The following is a 23,129-nucleotide window of genomic DNA, read 5'->3' on the forward strand; positions in this document are numbered from 1 at the left end:
CAACAAAAACACCAACACAACACCACCAACACAACACCAACAACAACAACAATAACAACAACACACCACCACCAACAACAACAGAACCAACACAACAACAAAACCAATGCAACGCCAACACAAACACCAACAACAACACACAACACCAACACAACAACAACACCAACACAGCAACAACACACCAACAACAACAACACCAACACAATACAAACACAAACACAACAACAACACCACAACAACAACACCAACACAACACCAACACGACAACAAAGGGTTAGCAACACAAAACCAACACATATTCATATGGAGAATGTGGAGTGAGTAACAGGCCTACCATTGTAGGGCTACCATCAAACCTAATCTGCCTGAATTTCTGAACCACTGGCTATTAAAGGAGCTGTCATTCGTCTGTCTGTCTGTCTGTCTGTCTGTCTGTCTGTCTGTCTGTCTGTCTGTCTGTCTGTCTGTCTGTCTGTCTGTCTGTCTGTCCACCCGTCCGTCTTTCGATCAGAGCAGCGGTACTGTGGGAAATAGCGACACCAAGTGGTCAAACAACAGACTGCTCTTGTGACGTCATGGCACTACCATCTGAGACCGACTGAAAGATTTGGACTGTTATGCTTTTTGAGGCTGCATTCATGTTGTTATTCAACCTTGTTGTTATTCAACCTTGTTGTTATTAGTCTCGCGAGGCCTGAAGCCTGGGCTTTCAGAGGCTACCTGATTGATAAGGTCAAGTTATTGTGTCTAGTATTATGTCAACGGTCCTAATCTGCCATTCCTTACCAATTAATGTGTTGATTGATCACTTGTATATTCTTGTTCACATTGACCTGTCAGTCTGTTGTCATGGTAACTCACCGCTTGTCCGGTATTCTCCATGCCTCCCTGTAAGAGGTCAGCTCCAGCAGTGGGGTCCCCGACGATGTTCGCCTGGTCGCGGTTAGCAACTAACACAGAGATCAATTTATCAATCAATCAATCAGATCCCAAAATAATGTGTGTGTGTGTGTGTGTGTGTGTGTCTTACCTATGTTTACCCCTGCGTCCATTCCCTCCTTTGTCTTTGAACCTGAGAACAGAATAACATTACAACACATCAATATATTACAATCATATTGCAATTGATACGTGAAGAATGATCAGGCATCAGTTTTGTGATATACTATGTAAACACAGAGTAGGAACAAACTACTGTGTTAATGAGTGCAGTAAACAGAAATCTGTTGGAATCTTCAAGTGTTATAGTTATCTGGTGAGGAGGTTTCTGGCCACCCAGTAGCAGAGCACTGTATGTCACTCACTTTAACATCCAAGAGGATGATATTATCTTATGATTCCTCTGCTCCATAATATTAGTTTCCCTCTTCCTTTCTCTCTCTAACCCTCTCTCTCTCTCTCTAACCCTTTCTCTCTCTCTAACCCTTTCTCTCTCTAACCCTCTCTCTCTCTCTAACCCTTTCTCTCTCTAACCCCCTCTCTCTCTAACCCTCTCTCTCTCTCTAACCCTTTCTCTCTAACCCTTTCTCTCTCTCTCTTCATCCTCCTCTCTCCCTCTCTCTCTCTCTCTCTAACCCTTTCTCTCTCCATCCCCTCTCTCTCTAACCCTTTCTCTCTCTTTTCTCTTTCTCTCTCCTCTCTCTCTCCATCCCCCTCTCTCTCTCTCTTTTCTCTTTCTCTCTCCCTCTCTCTCACCCCCACCCCCCTCTCTCTCTCTCTTTGTCGCTATCGCTCTCTTTCTCCCCCTCTCTCTAACCCCCTCTCTCTCACCCTCTCTCTCTCTTTCTCCCCCCTCTCTCTCACCCCTCTCTCTACAACCCCCTCTCTCTCCTTCACCCCTCTCTCTCTTTGTTTCTCTCTCTCTCTGACGTTACAGTATTATACATTCCTAGGCTGATTAAATAGTCGTTATGCAACCAGCTGGATAGAGGGAAAAATAAATAGAGGGAGGGGGGATGGAGAGAAAGAGAGCCTACAAGGATGATGCACAAGCAAATCCAGCAAAAATAACGGTGTAATTATATATCTATTTCACATAACCAGTAGAATTATATATCTATTTCACATAACCTGTAGAATTATATATCTATTTCACATAACCAGTAGAATTATATATCTATTTCACATAACCTGTAGAATTATATATCTATTTCACATAACCAGTAGAATTATATATCTATTTCACATAACCAGTAGAATTATATATCTATTTCACATAACCAGTACACTTATATATCTATTTCACATAACCAGTAGAATTATATATCTATTTCACATAACCAGTACACTTATATATCTATTTCACATAACCAGTAGAATTATATATCTATTTCACATAACCAGTACAATTATATATCTATTTCACATAACCAGTAGAATTATATATCTATTTCACATAACCAGTAGAATTATATATCTATTTCACATAACCAGTACAATTATATATCTATTTCACATAACCAGTATAATTATGTATCTATTTCACATAACCAGTAGAATTATATATCTATTTCACATAACCTGTACAATTATATATATATTTCACATAACCAGTAGAATTATATATCTATTTCACACAACCAGTACAATGATATATATATATATATATATATATATATATATATATATATATATATATATATATATATATATATATATATATATTTCACATAACCAGTACAATTATATATCTATTTCACATAACCAGTGCAATTATATATCTATTTCACATAACCAGTATAATTATATATCTATTTCACATAACCAGTAGAATTATATATCTATTTCACATAACCAGTAGAATTATATATCTATTTCACATAACCAGTAGAATTATATATCTATTTCACATAACCAGTAGAATTATATATCTATTTCACATAACCAGTACACTTATATATCTATTTCACATAACCAGTAGAATTGTATATCTATTTCACATAACCAGTACAATTATATATCTATTTCACATAACCAGTAGAATTATATATCTATTTCACATAACCAGTAGAATTATATATCTATTTCACATAACCAGTACAATTATATATCTATTTCACATAACCAGTAGAATTATATATCTATTTCACATAACCAGTAGAATTATATATCTATTTCACATAACCAGTAGAATTATATATCTATTTCACATAACCAGTAGAATTATATATCTATTTCACATAACCAGTACAATTATATATCTATTTCACGTAACCAGTACAATGATATATCTATTTCACGTAACCAGTACAATGATATATCTATTTCACGTAACCAGTAGAATTATATATCTATTTCACATAACCAGTAAAATGATATATCTATTTCACATAACCAGTAAAATGATATATCTATTTCACATAACCAGTATAATTATATATCTATTTCACATAACCAGTAAAATGATATATCTATTTCACATAACCAGTAGAATTATATATCTATTTCACATAACCAGTAGAATTATATATCTATTTCACATAACCAGTACAATTATATATCTATTTCACATAACCAGTAGAATTATATATCTATTTCACATAACCAGTAGAATTATATATCTATTTCACATAACCAGTACAATTATATATCTATTTCACACAACCAGTAGAATTATATATCTATTTCACATAACCAGTACAATTATATATCTATTTCACATAACCAGTACAATTATATATCTATTTCACATAACCAGTACAATTATATATCTATTTCACATAACCAGTAGAATTATATATCTATTTCACATAACCAGTAGAATTATATATCTATTTCACATAACCAGTACAATTATATATCTATTTCACATAACCAGTAAAATGATATATCTATTTCACATAACCAGTACAATTATGTATCTATTTCACATAACCAGTAGAATTATATATCTATTTCACATAACCTGTACAATTATATATATATTTCACATAACCAGTAGAATTATATATCTATTTCACATAACCAGTACAATGATATATATATATATATATATATATATATATTTCACATAACCAGTACAATTATATATCTATTTCACATAACCAGTGCAATTATATATCTATTTCACATAACCAGTATAATTATATATCTATTTCACATAACCAGTAGAATTATATATCTATTTCACATAACCTGTACAATTATATATATATTTCACATAACCAGTAGAATTATATATCTATTTCACATAACCAGTACAATGATATATATATATATATATATATATATATATTTCACATAACCAGTACAATTATATATCTATTTCACATAACCAGTGCAATTATATATCTATTTCACATAACCAGTATAATTATGTATCTATTTCACATAACCAGTAGAATTATATATCTATTTCACATAACCTGTACAATTATATATATATTTCACATAACCAGTAGAATTATATATCTATTTCACATAACCAGTACAATGATATATATATATATATATATATATATATATATATTTCACATAACCAGTACAATTATATATCTATTTCACATAACCAGTGCAATTATATATCTATTTCACATAACCAGTATAATTATATATCTATTTCACATAACCAGTACAATGATATATATATATATATATATATATATATATATATATATATTTCACATAACCAGTACAATTATATATCTATTTCATGTAACCAGTACAATGATATATCTATTTCACGTAACCAGTACAATGATATATCTATTTCACGTAACCAGTAGAATTATATATCTATTTCACATAACCAGTAAAATGATATATCTATTTCACATAACCAGTAAAATGATATATCTATTTCACATAACCAGTAGAATTATATATCTATTTCACATAACCAGTAAAATGATATATCTATTTCACATAACCAGTAGAATTATATATCTATTTCACATAACCAGTAGAATTATATATCTATTTCACATAACCAGTACAATTATATATCTATTTCACATAACCAGTAGAATTATATATCTATTTCACATAACCAGTAGAATTATATATCTATTTCACATAACCTGTACAATTATATATATATTTCACATAACCAGTAGAATTATATATCTATTTCACATAACCAGTACAATGATATATATATATATATTTCACATAACCAGTACAATTATATATCTATTTCACATAACCAGTGCAATTATATATCTATTTCACATAACCAGTATAATTATATATCTATTTCACATAACCAGTATAATTATATATCTATTTCACATAACCAGTAGAATTATATATCTATTTCACATAACCAGTAGAATTATATATCTATTTCACATAACCAGTAGAATTATATATCTATTTCACATAACCAGTAGAATTATATATCTATTTCACATAACCAGTACACTTATATATCTATTTCACATAACCAGTAGAATTGTATATCTATTTCACATAACCAGTACAATTATATATCTATTTCACATAACCAGTAGAATTATATATCTATTTCACATAACCAGTAGAATTATATATCTATTTCACATAACCAGTACAATTATATATCTATTTCACATAACCAGTAGAATTATATATCTATTTCACATAACCAGTAGAATTATATATCTATTTCACATAACCAGTAGAATTATATATCTATTTCACATAACCAGTACAATTATATATCTATTTCACGTAACCAGTACAATGATATATCTATTTCACGTAACCAGTACAATGATATATCTATTTCACGTAACCAGTAGAATTATATATCTATTTCACATAACCAGTAAAATGATATATCTATTTCACATAACCAGTAAAATGATATATCTATTTCACATAACCAGTATAATTATATATCTATTTCACATAACCAGTAAAATGATATATCTATTTCACATAACCAGTAGAATTATATATCTATTTCACATAACCAGTAGAATTATATATCTATTTCACATAACCAGTACAATTATATATCTATTTCACATAACCAGTAGAATTATATATCTATTTCACATAACCAGTAGAATTATATATCTATTTCACATAACCAGTACAATTATATATCTATTTCACACAACCAGTAGAATTATATATCTATTTCACATAACCAGTACAATTATATATCTATTTCACATAACCAGTACAATTATATATCTATTTCACATAACCAGTACAATTATATATCTATTTCACATAACCAGTAGAATTATATATCTATTTCACATAACCAGTAGAATTATATATCTATTTCACATAACCAGTACAATTATATATCTATTTCACATAACCAGTAAAATGATATATCTATTTCACATAACCAGTACAATTATGTATCTATTTCACATAACCAGTAGAATTATATATCTATTTCACATAACCTGTACAATTATATATATATTTCACATAACCAGTAGAATTATATATCTATTTCACATAACCAGTACAATGATATATATATATATATATATATATATATATATTTCACATAACCAGTACAATTATATATCTATTTCACATAACCAGTGCAATTATATATCTATTTCACATAACCAGTATAATTATATATCTATTTCACATAACCAGTAGAATTATATATCTATTTCACATAACCTGTACAATTATATATATATTTCACATAACCAGTAGAATTATATATCTATTTCACATAACCAGTACAATGATATATATATATATATATATATATATATATATATATATATTTCACATAACCAGTACAATTATATATCTATTTCACATAACCAGTGCAATTATATATCTATTTCACATAACCAGTATAATTATGTATCTATTTCACATAACCAGTAGAATTATATATCTATTTCACATAACCTTTACAATTATATATATATTTCACATAACCAGTAGAATTATATATCTATTTCACATAACCAGTACAATGATATATATATATATATATATATATATATATATATATATATATATATATATATATATATATATTTCACATAACCAGTACAATTATATATCTATTTCACATAACCAGTATAATTATATATCTATTTCACATAACCAGTACAATGATATATATATATATATATATATATATATATATATATATATATATTTCACATAACCAGTACAATTATATATCTATTTCATGTAACCAGTACAATGATATATCTATTTCACGTAACCAGTACAATGATATATCTATTTCACGTAACCAGTAGAATTATATATCTATTTCACATAACCAGTAAAATGATATATCTATTTCACATAACCAGTAGAATTATATATCTATTTCACATAACCAGTAAAATGATATATCTATTTCACATAACCAGTACAATTATATATCTATTTCACACAACCAGTAGAATTATATATCTATTTCACATAACCAGTACAATTATATATCTATTTCACATAACCAGTACAATTATATATCTATTTCACATAACCAGTACAATTATATATCTATTTCACATAACCAGTAGAATTATATATCTATTTCACATAACCAGTAGAATTATATATCTATTTCACATAACCAGTACAATGATATATATATATATATATATATATATATATATATTTCACATAACCAGTACAATTATATATCTATTTCACATAACCAGTGCAATTATATATCTATTTCACATAACCAGTATAATTATGTATCTATTTCACATAACCAGTAGAATTATAAATCTATTTCACATAACCTGTACAATTATATATATATTTCACATAACCAGTAGAATTATATATCTATTTCACATAACCAGTACAATGATATATATATATATATATATATATATATATATATATATATATATATATTTCACATAACCAGTACAATTATATATCTATTTCACATAACCAGTGCAATTATATATCTATTTCACATAACCAGTATAATTATATATCTATTTCACATAACCAGTATAATTATATATCTATTTCACATAACCAGTAGAATTATATATCTATTTCACATAACCAGTAGAATTATATATCTATTTCACGTAACCAGTACAATGATATATCTATTTCACGTAACCAGTACAATGATATATCTATTTCACGTAACCAGTAGAATTATATATCTATTTCACATAACCAGTAAAATGATATATCTATTTCACATAACCAGTAAAATGATATATCTATTTCACATAACCAGTATAATTATATATCTATTTCACATAACCAGTAAAATGATATATCTATTTCACATAACCAGTAGAATTATATATCTATTTCACATAACCAGTAGAATTATATATCTATTTCACATAACCAGTACAATTATATATCTATTTCACATAACCAGTAGAATTATATATCTATTTCACATAACCAGTAGAATTATATATCTATTTCACACAACCAGTAGAATTATATATCTATTTCACATAACCAGTACAATTATATATCTATTTCACATAACCAGTACAATTATATATCTATTTCACATAACCAGTAGAATTATATATCTATTTCACATAACCAGTAGAATTATATATCTATTTCACATAACCAGTAGAATTATATATCTATTTCACATAACCAGTACAATTATGTATCTATTTCACATAACCAGTAGAATTATATATCTATTTCACATAACCTGTACAATTATATATATATTTCACATAACCAGTAGAATTATATATCTATTTCACATAACCAGTACAATGATATATATATATATATATATATATATATATTTCACATAACCAGTACAATTATATATCTATTTCACATAACCAGTGCAATTATATATCTATTTCACATAACCAGTATAATTATATATCTATTTCACATAACCAGTAGAATTATATATCTATTTCACATAACCTGTACAATTATATATATATTTCACATAACCAGTAGAATTATATATCTATTTCACATAACCAGTAGAATTATATATCTATTTCACATAACCAGTACAATTATATATCTATTTCACATAACCAGTAGAATTATATATCTATTTCACATAACCAGTAGAATTATATATCTATTTCACATAACCAGTACAATTATATATCTATTTCACACAACCAGTAGAATTATATATCTATTTCACATAACCAGTACAATTATATATCTATTTCACATAACCAGTACAATTATATATCTATTTCACATAACCAGTACAATTATATATCTATTTCACATAACCAGTAGAATTATATATCTATTTCACATAACCAGTAGAATTATATATCTATTTCACATAACCAGTACAATGATATATATATATATATATATATATATATATATATTTCACATAACCAGTACAATTATATATCTATTTCACATAACCAGTGCAATTATATATCTATTTCACATAACCAGTATAATTATGTATCTATTTCACATAACCAGTAGAATTATAAATCTATTTCACATAACCTGTACAATTATATATATATTTCACATAACCAGTAGAATTATATATCTATTTCACATAACCAGTACAATGATATATATATATATATATATATATATATATATATATATATTTCACATAACCAGTACAATTATATATCTATTTCACATAACCAGTGCAATTATATATCTATTTCACATAACCAGTATAATTATATATCTATTTCACATAACCAGTATAATTATATATCTATTTCACATAACCAGTAGAATTATATATCTATTTCACATAACCAGTAGAATTATATATCTATTTCACGTAACCAGTACAATGATATATCTATTTCACGTAACCAGTACAATGATATATCTATTTCACGTAACCAGTAGAATTATATATCTATTTCACATAACCAGTAAAATGATATATCTATTTCACATAACCAGTAAAATGATATATCTATTTCACATAACCAGTATAATTATATATCTATTTCACATAACCAGTAAAATGATATATCTATTTCACATAACCAGTAGAATTATATATCTATTTCACATAACCAGTAGAATTATATATCTATTTCACATAACCAGTACAATTATATATCTATTTCACATAACCAGTAGAATTATATATCTATTTCACATAACCAGTAGAATTATATATCTATTTCACACAACCAGTAGAATTATATATCTATTTCACATAACCAGTACAATTATATATCTATTTCACATAACCAGTACAATTATATATCTATTTCACATAACCAGTAGAATTATATATCTATTTCACATAACCAGTAGAATTATATATCTATTTCACATAACCAGTAGAATTATATATCTATTTCACATAACCAGTACAATTATGTATCTATTTCACATAACCAGTAGAATTATATATCTATTTCACATAACCTGTACAATTATATATATATTTCACATAACCAGTAGAATTATATATCTATTTCACATAACCAGTACAATGATATATATATATATATATATATATATATATATATATTTCACATAACCAGTACAATTATATATCTATTTCACATAACCAGTGCAATTATATATCTATTTCACATAACCAGTATAATTATATATCTATTTCACATAACCAGTAGAATTATATATCTATTTCACATAACCTGTACAATTATATATATATTTCACATAACCAGTAGAATTATATATCTATTTCACATAACCAGTACAATGATATATATATATATATATATATATATATATATATATATATATATATATATATATATATTTCACATAACCAGTACAATTATATATCTATTTCACATAACCAGTGCAATTATATATCTATTTCACATAACCAGTATAATTATATATCTATTTCACATAACCAGTACAATGATATATATATATATATATATATATATATATATATATATATTTCACATAACCAGTACAATTATATATCTATTTCATGTAACCAGTACAATGATATATCTATTTCAAAACCAGTACAATGATATATCTATTTCACGTAACCAGTAGAATTATATATCTATTTCACATAACCAGTAAAATGATATATCTATTTCACATAACCAGTAAAATGATATATCTATTTCACATAACCAGTATAATTATATATCTATTTCACATAACCAGTAAAATGATATATCTATTTCACATAACCAGTAGAATTATATATCTATTTCACATAACCAGTAGAATTATATATCTATTTCACATAACCAGTACAATTATATATCTATTTCACATAACCAGTAGAATTATATATCTATTTCACATAACCAGTAGAATTATATATCTATTTCACATAACCAGTACAATTATATATCTATTTCACACAACCAGTAGAATTATATATCTATTTCACATAACCAGTACAATTATATATCTATTTCACATAACCAGTACAATTATATATCTATTTCACATAACCAGTACAATTATATATCTATTTCACATAACCAGTAGAATTATATATCTATTTCACATAACCAGTAGAATTATATATCTATTTCACATAACCAGTACAATTATATATCTATTTCACATAACCAGTAAAATGATATATCTATTTCACATAACCAGTACAATTATGTATCTATTTCACATAACCAGTAGAATTATATATCTATTTCACATAACCTGTACAATTATATATATATTTCACATAACCAGTAGAATTATATATCTATTTCACATAACCAGTACAATGATATATATATATATGTATATATATATATATATATATATATATTTCACATAACCAGTACAATTATATATCTATTTCACATAACCAGTGCAATTATATATCTATTTCACATAACCAGTATAATTATGTATCTATTTCACATAACCAGTAGAATTATATATCTATTTCACATAACCTGTACAATTATATATCTATTTCACATAACCAGTACAATGATATATATATATATATATATATATATATATATATATATATATATATATATATATATATATATATATTCACATAACCAGTACAATTATATATCTATTTCACATAACCAGTGCAATTATATATCTATTTCACATAACCAGTATAATTATATATCTATTTCACATAACCAGTATAATTATATATCTATTTCACATAACCAGTAGAATTATATATCTATTTCACATAACCAGTAGAATTATATATCTATTTCACATAACCAGTAGAATTATATATCTATTTCACATAACCAGTACACTTATATATCTATTTCACATAACCAGTAGAATTATATATCTATTTCACATAACCAGTAGAATTATATATATATTTCACATAACCAGTAGAATTATATATCTATTTCACATAACCAGTACAATTATATATCTATTTCACATAACCAGTAGAATTATATATCTATTTCACATAACCAGTAGAATTATATATCTATTTCACATAACCAGTACAATTATATATCTATTTCACACAACCAGTAGAATTATATATCTATTTCACATAACCAGTACAATTATATATCTATTTCACATAACCAGTACAATTATATATCTATTTCACATAACCAGTACAATTATATATCTATTTCACATAACCAGTAGAATTATATATCTATTTCACATAACCAGTAGAATTATATATCTATTTCACATAACCAGTACAATTATATATCTATTTCACATAACCAGTAAAATGATATATCTATTTCACATAACCAGTACAATTATGTATCTATTTCACATAACCAGTAGAATTATATATCTATTTCACATAACCTGTACAATTATATATATATTTCACATAACCAGTAGAATTATATATCTATTTCACATAACCAGTACAATGATATATATATATATATGTATATATATATATATATATGTATATATTTCACATAACCAGTAGAATTATATATCTATTTCACATAACCAGTGCAATTATATATCTATTTCACATAACCAGTATAATTATATATCTATTTCACATAACCAGTAGAATTACATATCTATTTCACATAACCTGTACAATTATATATATATTTCACATAACCAGTAGAATTATATATCTATTTCACATAACCAGTACAATGATATATATATATATATATATATATATATATATATATATATTTCACATAACCAGTACAATTATATATCTATTTCACATAACCAGTGCAATTATATATCTATTTCACATAACCAGTATAATTATGTATCTATTTCACATAACCAGTAGAATTATATATCTATTTCACATAACCTGTACAATTATATATCTATTTCACATAACCAGTACAATGATATATATATATATATATATATATATATATATATATATATATATATATATATATATATATATATATTTCACATAACCAGTACAATTATATATCTATTTCACATAACCAGTGCAATTATATATCTATTTCACATAACCAGTATAATTATATATCTATTTCACATAACCAGTATAATTATATATCTATTTCACATAACCAGTAGAATTATATATCTATTTCACATAACCAGTAGAATTATATATCTATTTCACATAACCAGTAGAATTATATATCTATTTCACATAACCAGTACACTTATATATCTATTTCACATAACCAGTAGAATTATATATCTATTTCACATAACCAGTAGAATTATATATCTATTTCACATAACCAGTAGAATTATATATCTATTTCACATAACCAGTAGAATTATATATCTATTTCACATAACCAGTACAATTATATATCTATTTCACATAACCAGTAGAATTATATATCTATTTCACATAACCAGTAGAATTATATATCTATTTCACATAACCAGTAGAATTATATATCTATTTCACATAACCAGTACAATTATATATCTATTTCATGTAACCAGTACAATGATATATCTATTTCACGTAACCAGTAGAATTATATATCTATTTCACATAACCAGTACAATTATATATCTATTTCACATAACCAGTAAAATGATATATCTATTTCACATAACCAGTAAAATGATATATCTATTTCACATAACCAGTATAATTATATATCTATTTCACATAACCAGTAAAATGATATATCTATTTCACATAACCAGTAGAATTATATATCTATTTCACATAACCAGTAGAATTATATATCTATTTCACATAACCAGTACAATTATATATCTATTTCACATAACCAGTAGAATTATATATCTATTTCACATAACCAGTAGAATTATATATCTATTTCACATAACCAGTACAATTATATATCTATTTCACACAACCAGTAGAATTATATATCTATTTCACATAACCAGTACAATTATATATCTATTTCACATAACCAGTACAATTATATATCTATTTCACATAACCAGTACAATTATATATCTATTTCACATAACCAGTAGAATTATATATCTATTTCACATAACCAGTAGAATTATATATCTATTTCACATAACCAGTAGAATTATATATCTATTTCACATAACCAGTACAATTATGTATCTATTTCACATAACCAGTAGAATTATATATCTATTTCACATAACCTGTACAATTATATATATATTTCACATAACCAGTAGAATTATATATCTATTTCACATAACCAGTACAATGATATATATATATATATATATATATATATATATATATTTCACATAACCAGTACAATTATATATCTATTTCACATAACCAGTGCAATTATATATCTATTTCACATAACCAGTATAATTATATATCTATTTCACATAACCAGTAGAATTATATATCTATTTCACATAACCTGTACAATTATATATATATTTCACATAACCAGTAGAATTATATATCTATTTCACATAACCAGTACAATGATATATATATATATATATATATATATATTTCACATAACCAGTACAATTATATATCTATTTCACATAACCAGTGCAATTATATATCTATTTCACATAACCAGTATAATTATGTATCTATTTCACATAACCAGTAGAATTATATATCTATTTCACATAACCTGTACAATTATATATATATTTCACATAACCAGTAGAATTATATATCTATTTCACATAACCAGTACAATGATATATATATATATATATATATATATATATATATATATATATATATATATATATTTCACATAACCAGTACAATTATATATCTATTTCACATAACCAGTGCAATTATATATCTATTTCACATAACCAGTATAATTATATATCTATTTCACATAACCAGTATAATTATATATCTATTTCACGTAACCAGTACAATGATATATCTATTTCACGTAACCAGTACAATGATATATCTATTTCACGTAACCAGTAGAATTATATATCTATTTCACGTAACTAGTAAAATTATATATCTATTTCACATACAAAAACACATGTTCCATAGCACACAGTTGATTGGATATGAGTACTCTCGCGTTCTCTCTCTCTTCCCGCCCTCTTTCTCTCTCAGAACCGCAGATGCCTCACTTCATCTATCTTCCGTTTCTCTCTTGTTTTCTTTCTGTCATACCCCTCTCTCTCTTTCTCCCTGCATGCTTCTCGCTCTCTGTGAGCCACGTGACGAGCTGCGCAGTGCTGCAGCAGACACACACCAATACGCACAGTGGCACACACACACATTGCAGCATGGCTGGGACAAAGTTTACTTCTCTGAGTCAGAGGAACAGCTTCTATCTATTACGTGTGTTTGTGCACAGCAAATTCTCCAGTGTGAAAAACAACAACAACATTGACAGTGTTAAATGAACACTGAAAGTGTTGAGTCTGTGGACCCATATAGACACCAGAACAGTGTTAAATGAACACTGAAAGTGTTGAGTCTGTGGACCCATATAGACACCAGAACATTGTTAAATTAACACTGAAAGTGTTGAGTCTGTGGACCCATATAGACACCAGAACATTGTTAAATTAACACTGAAAGTGTTGAGTCTGTGGACCCATATAGACACCAGAACATTGTTAAATGAACACACTGCTTAGTGTAAAACATTATTCAGATATTTCCCAGAGTACCTTTCAAGTAAATTGTAGCTATCACCCGTGACTGTATTTGTTAGTGCTTGTTGCATTCATCCATCTACAGTCCTGAAGACCTCACCAAATTACATCCTAAGTGTTATTTATTTAAAATGTTTATGCAATACCAAACATATTTCATTATGCCTTATTTTCAGGGCCTAGTTTAACATCAATACAAGGGCCTGAAAACTCATACACGTCACTTTAAACCAAAAACCACACCTATCATTATCAATTTCCCAGCATGCTTTATTGCAGGTTGATTTTCAGAGTTGTTTGTTTCAATATCTACGTTTGTGCATGTACACTGATTGATTGATTAATCTTATGCTACACGAACACACCAAGACAGTCGTGAAGAGGGCACGACAAAGCCTATTTCCCCTCAGGAGACTGAAAAGATTTGGCATGGGTCCTCAGATCTTCAAAATGTTCTACAGCTGCACCATCGAGAGCATCCTAACTGGTTGTGTCACTGCCTGGTATGGCAACTGCTCAGCCTCCGACTGCAAGGCTCTACAGAGGGTAGTGCGTATGGCCCAGTACATCACTGAAGGTTTCTTCAAGTGCAGTCGTAAAAACCATCAAGTGCTATGATGAAACTGGCTCTCACGAGGATAGTCACAGGAAAGGAAGACCCAGAAATTGCAGCCCAAATAAATGCTTCATAGTTCAAGTAACAGACACATCTCAACATCAACTGTCCAGAGGAGACTGTGTGAATCAGGCCTTCATGGTTGAATTGCTGCAAAGAAACCACTACTAAAGGACACCAATAATAAGAAGAGACTTGCTTGGGCCAAGAAACACGAGCAATGGACATTAGACCGGTGGATAGGTCCAAATTTGAGATGTTTGGTTCCAACCGCTGTCTTTGTGAAACACGGAGTAGGTGAATGGATCATCTCTGCATGTGTGGTTCCCACTGTGAAGCATGGAGGAGGTGAATGGATCATCTCTGCATGTGTGGTTCCCACTGTGAAGCATGGAGGAGGAGGTGAATGGATCATCTCTGCATGTGTGGTTCCCACTGTGAAGCATGGAGGAGGTGAATGGATCATCTCTGCATGTGTAGTTCCCACCATGAGGCATGGAGGAGGAGGTGTGATTTATTTAGACTTCAAGGCACACTTAGCATGGCTACAACAGCATTCTGCAGCGATACGCCATCCCGTCTGGTTTGCGCTTAGTGGCACTATCATTTGTTTTTCAACAGGACAATGAACCAACACACCTACAGGCTGTGTGAGGGCTATTTCACCAGGAAAGTGATGGAGGGCTGCATCAGATGACCTGGCCTCCACAATCACCTGAACTCAACCCAATTGAGATGGTTTGGGATGAGTTGGACCACAGAGTAAAGGAAAAGCAGCCAACAAGTGCTCAGCATATGTTGTAACTCCTTCAAGACTGTTGGAACAGCATTCCAGGTGAAGCTGGTTGAGAGAATTCCAAGAGTGTGCAAAGCTATCATCAAGGCAAAAGATGCCTACTTTGAAGAATCTCAAATCTCAAATATATTTTGATTTGTTTAACACTGTTTTGGTTACTACATGTTTCCATATGTGTTATTTCATAGATTTGATGTCTTCATTATTATTCTACAATGTAGAAAATAGTTCAAATAAAGAAAGACCCGTGAATGAGTAGGTGTGTCCAAACTTTTGACCGGTACTCTAAATGTTTCTAAACTAATCCAATCAGTTAGTTAGAGTTGAAGTTTCAGGCCCCTCTATTAGCATAAAAGTAGGCCCTCAAAATAGGGCCTTATGAAATACTTATGGTACTGTGTTTTATGATAAGATGTTTGCTTAGGATCTCACTTGGGGAACTCCATAGGACTGAAAATGGATGAACGCAATAACCATGTGTCTGTCACCAGTGGAGGCTGGTGGGATGAGCTATAGGAGGAGGGGCTCATTGTAATGTCTGGAATGGAATGAATGGAACAGTATCAAAGACATGAAACCACCTCCTATATCTTCTCCCACCAGTCTCCTCTGTCTGTCACTAACAACTAAAGTCATGGGTGGTAACTCTACAATGTACTCGAAAAGCAAGGCGTATTTAAATACGGCTTTCCACTAAAGCAGTGCGTTAATTTAACACTGTTCCGGTGTCTATATAGGTCCCCAGTTTCAACCAGTTCAGTGTTAATTTAACACGGTTCCGGTGTCTATATAGGTCCCCAGTTTCAACCAGTTCAGTGTTAATTTAACACGGTTCCGGTGTCTATATAGGTCCCCAGTTTCAACCAGTTCAGTGTTAATTTAACACGGTTCCGGTGTCTATATAGGTCCCCAGTTTCAACCAGTTCAGTGTTGATTTAACACTCTGTGTTCATTTGGTTTATGGAACACAGGAGAACTTGATGTGTTCCCTCCACATCATGTAGTGTTTCTTGGTCTTTTCCAGCAGGATTCATCTCAGCCTTATTATGTACAACTCATCAGATAAATATGATGGTGTGGTGTTGGTTCAACGTGATGCCTATGAGTTTCAACCACCTCTATTAGGGTAAAACTAGGCCCTCCAGATACATATGGTATCGGGTTGTGTTTATACATTGTTTTGATAACATAGTGACTTAGGATCTCACTTGGTGAAATCCATAGGACTTAAAATGGATGAATGCAACAACCATGTCTCTGTCACTAACAAATACAGTCATGGGTGGTAACTCTACAATTCACTCAAAAGGCAAGGTCTTTACACTAAGCGAAGTGTTAATTTAACATTGTTCCAGCTCCAATCTATGGGTCCACAGATTCAACACTTTCAATGTTGATTTAACACTCTCAGTGTTCATTTCATTTTACACTGGACAACTTCCTGTGTGCGTGTACATGAGGATTCGTACAGTGTGAGTGCGTGACCGTCTGTCTGTCGACAGCAGGTTTGGGCCCCCCTTTTGTAGGCCTGCTTATCAATTTAGCCCCAAATTCAATAATAATATAAATATATATTTTGGGGAAATCAGTCTACTATATAGATATTGAAAAATGTTTTTGTCAATGGAAATATATTGGATTATCTATGACAGGGATGGACAACTAGCAGTCAGGCTTTCAACTTAATGTTGAGTGTTAGAATATTAGAATACAAAAGGTGCAATTTTCTAAATGTGGTTGTGCAGCAGCAGTTTTTCTCCTGTTATGTGGGTCACTGACAGTCACTCAATTAGCCCATGTCAGCTAACATTTATTAGATCCGTAAGTTAGCCTAGCCAGCTAACTACACTTGTAGTAATAATGGTCAAATCACCGATGTTGTTCATCACAGATATCATGTTCAAAACTGAAAAACATTATCTCCAGCCCATGGCAAAATGAAAAACATTATCTCCAGCTCATGGCAAAATGAAAACATTATCTCCACCTCATGGCAAAATGAAAACATTATCTCCACCTCATGGCAAAATGAAAACATTATCTCCACCTCATGGCAAAATGAAACCATTATCTCAAGCCCATGGCAAAATGAAAACATTATCTCCACCCCATGGCAAAATGAAAACATTATCTCCACCTCATGGCAAAATGAAAACATTATCTCCACCTCATGGCAAAATGAAAACATTATCTCCACCCCATGGCAAAATGAAAACATTATCTCCACCTCATGGCAAAATGAAAACATTATCTCCACATCATGGCAAAATGAAAAACATTATCTCCAGCCCATGGCAAAATGAAAACATTATCTCCAGCCCATGGCAAAATGAAAAACATTATCTCCACCTCATGGCAAAAATGAAAACATTATCTCCACCTCATGGCAAAATGAAAACATTATCTACAGCCCATGGCAAAATGAAAACATTATCTCCAGCCCATGGCAAAATGAAAACATTATCTCCACCCCATGGCAAAATGAAAACATTATCTCCAGCCCAAGGCAAAATGAAAACATTATCTACACCCCATGGCAAAATGAAAACATTATCTACACCCCATGGCAAAATGAAAACATTATCTCCAGCCCATGGCAAAATGAAAACATTATCTACACCTCATGGCAAAATGAAAACATTATCTCCAGCCCATGGCAAAATGAAAACATTATCTACACCTCATGGCAAAATGAAAACATGATCTCCACCTCATGGCAAAATGAAAACATGATCTCAGCCCATGGCAAAATGAAAAAATGAAAACATTATCTACACCCCATGGCAAAATGAAAACATTATCTCCAGCCCATGGCAAAATGAAAACATTATCTACACCTCATGGCAAAATGAAAACATGATCTCCACCTCATGGCAAAATGAAAACATGATCTCCACCTCATGACAAAATGAAAACATTATCTACACCCCATGGCAAAATGAAAACATTATCTACACCCCATGGCAAAATGAAAACATTATCTACACCCCATGGCAAAATGAAAACATTATCTACACCCCATGGCAAAATGAAAACATTATCTCCACCTCATGACAAAATGAAAACATTATCTACACCCCATGGCAAAAGGAAAACATTATCTACACCCCATGGCAAAATGAAAACATTATCTACAGCCCATGGCAAAATGAAAACATTATCTCCAGCCCATGGCAAAATGAGTAGAATTCCAGGAAATGAACTCTAACATGTTAATGTTTTCTCTCCCTGTCAAGAGGGGGGACGCTAAAATGTTTAACAAAATGTAACTTAGGGCCCCCAAACGCTGACTTTATGTGTGGGTATGGATCTGGGTACATATTGCGGACCCTCATAATGAGTTCAGATTTTTTGTGGCCCCCACCCCCATCAGTTGCCCATCCCTGGTCTACAGTATCCAGACCAATACAATGTTCTTTTTATAGCTGTTTAGCAGCAGGGTATACCCCTGAAAGAGAGCACCTCTGCAGCCAATGACCATATGAGCACACACACACGCACGTGTCCATCTCTTTCTCCAGCTGTCCATCTCTTTCTCCATCTGTCCATCTCTTTCTCCATCTGTCCATCTCTTTCTCCATCTGTCCATCTCTTTCTCCATCTGTCCATCTCTCTATCCATCCATCTCCATGTGTCCATCTCTTTCTCCATCTATCCATCTCTTTCTCCATCTGTCCATCTCTTTCTCCATCTATCCATCTCTTTCTCCATCTGTCCATCTCTTTCTCCATCTATCCATCTCTTTCTCCATCTGTCCATCTCTTTCTCCATCTGTCCATCTCTTTCTCCATCTATCCATCTCTTTCTCCATCTATCCATCTCTTTCTCCATGTGTCCATCTCTTTCTCCATCTATCCATCTCTTTCTCCATCTGTCCATCTCTTTCTCCATCTGTCCATCTCTTTCTCCATCTGTCCATCTCTTTCTCCATCTGTCCATCTCTTTCTCCATCTGTCCATCTCTTTCTCCATCTATCCATCTCTTTCTCCATCTATCCATCTCTTTCTCTTGCTCTGACGAAGGCCGTGAGGCCGATATGTAACCTTATTACAGTTTTTCTCAGTCGCTTTGGTGCATTTCTTAGATCAAAAGTGCAATTCTTGATACTACTTGTACAAATTCCAAATCATCTAGTCACTTGTGCACATCATTAAAGCAATTTCTTATTCCTTTTGAACAAATTGCAATTGATAATGTACAAGTGTCAGCTTTTTCCACATTATCAATTGCTCATGACATGTTGATCAAAATATAGTAGATGGTTCTCTGTTGAATAGTCTTACCCCTCAAAACATCTAGGCATTAGTTCCTTGCATAAGCCATTACATGCAAAATTGTTGAACTATAAACTGTCAAGCATAGTTTTACACATTTCTATTAGACCTTTTGTACAAAAACGTGAATTGATGAATCGTGCAGGTGAAATTGACCCTCACTCATGAAGGAATGTAAAGTGTTAGTTCAACCAACAATCAACCAGTTGTCTAAATTGCTCAAAGTTGCATCTCATGAAGAATCAATTGGCAAGCATATATAGACAGACCACAACACAGAGTTGCAATTTTCCAATAATGGATGGACCAGGAAACGAACAGGGTCAACAGCCAAGAGGAGGAAGAAGAGGAGCAAGGATGCGTGGTGGAAGGCAAAACAGTGGAAGAGGCAGAAGAGGACATAGGCGCATATCTGATGACATAAGGGCCACTATTGTAGACCATGTTGTCAATCATGGCCTTACAATGGCTGAGGCGGGTCGAAGGGTGCAGCTGAATATTGTGAGATCAACCGTGTCCTCAATAGTTCAAACGTTTCGAAGAGAGAACAGGTATGTCCACCAATGTACAGTGCACTGTTACTGTATATAAGCAGTATACTGTATACTTCCTAAAATGCTTCATATTACAGTAGTCCACTTGTATTTCACAGCATACAGAAATATACTCTATACAGATACATACTGCACCTTACATGCACCCACCTGTATGTTTTACAGTAAAATGTGTGTTCGCATAGTTTTTGTCTATGTGAAAGTGTGCGATGCATCACTGCATTTCCCCACATAGGACTGCAAGATTACCTCAAACCGGTGGCAGAGGACGCCTTTTCACACCTCAACAGGAGGAGGCTATTTGCACCATGGTCCGAGTAAACAATGCCATGAGACTCAGGGAAATACAAAGGACCATTATAGAAGACAACGATGTCTTTGAAAACATCCATACGGTTCGCATCTCAACCATCGACAGGGTGCTGCATAGAAACCAGATGAGTATGAAACAGAGCTGTACCGTGTACCATTCCAAAGGAATGAGGACAGAGTTAAGGAGCTACGGTACCAGTATGTACAGGTAAAACATATATCTATGTAACTACTTTACAGCAACATTTTATAGTGATACATAGTACAGTAAGCATAAACTGCACACATTTCCATTGCTGTGGAAGGAACATGCAATATATGTACATTTTATGTCACTCTTCCTTACCAAAACAAATTCAACTGTGTGTTCTGGGATATAGCGTATAATGGAGTTGGAATCAAGTGAACCCTCTCACAACTTTGTATACGTGGATGAGGCTGGCTTCAACCTGACCAAATGCAGAAGGCGGGGTCGGAATATCATCGGTCACAGAGCTACTGTGGATTTGCCAGGCCAACGGGGAGGAAATATCACCATGTGTGCTGCTATTTCGGAGCATGGTGTCCTAACCCATATCCACCTTATAGGGCCATACAACACCCAGCATCTACTCAACTTTTTAGAGACTCTCTACAGGGCTCTCATCCCTGATGATGAGAGGGGTCTGCTTAGAGAGGATTATGTGAAGTATGTGGTAATTTGTGAT

The 23,129-nt window shown here is 30.6% G+C and overlaps 1 protein-coding gene across 2 annotated transcripts in view; it reads right to left on the reverse strand.

Moving 5' to 3' along the window:
• LOC115107181 (alpha-synuclein-like) overlaps positions 1-23,129 on the reverse strand; it is a 32,214-nt gene that overhangs the window by 5,213 nt on the left and 3,872 nt on the right. For both annotated transcript variants that reach the window (XM_065007895.1, XM_065007896.1), the window contains exons 2-3: positions 1,031-1,072; positions 862-950 (exon numbers count right to left, since the gene is read on the reverse strand). In XM_065007895.1, the coding sequence (XP_064863967.1) occupies positions 862-950; positions 1,031-1,072 (131 nt within the window). The remainder of the gene's footprint in view (positions 1-861; positions 951-1,030; positions 1,073-23,129) is intronic.

The sequence above is a fragment of the Oncorhynchus nerka genome, linkage group LG23, assembly GCF_034236695.1.
Source record: "Oncorhynchus nerka isolate Pitt River linkage group LG23, Oner_Uvic_2.0, whole genome shotgun sequence".
Lineage (NCBI taxonomy): Eukaryota > Metazoa > Chordata > Actinopteri > Salmoniformes > Salmonidae > Oncorhynchus > Oncorhynchus nerka.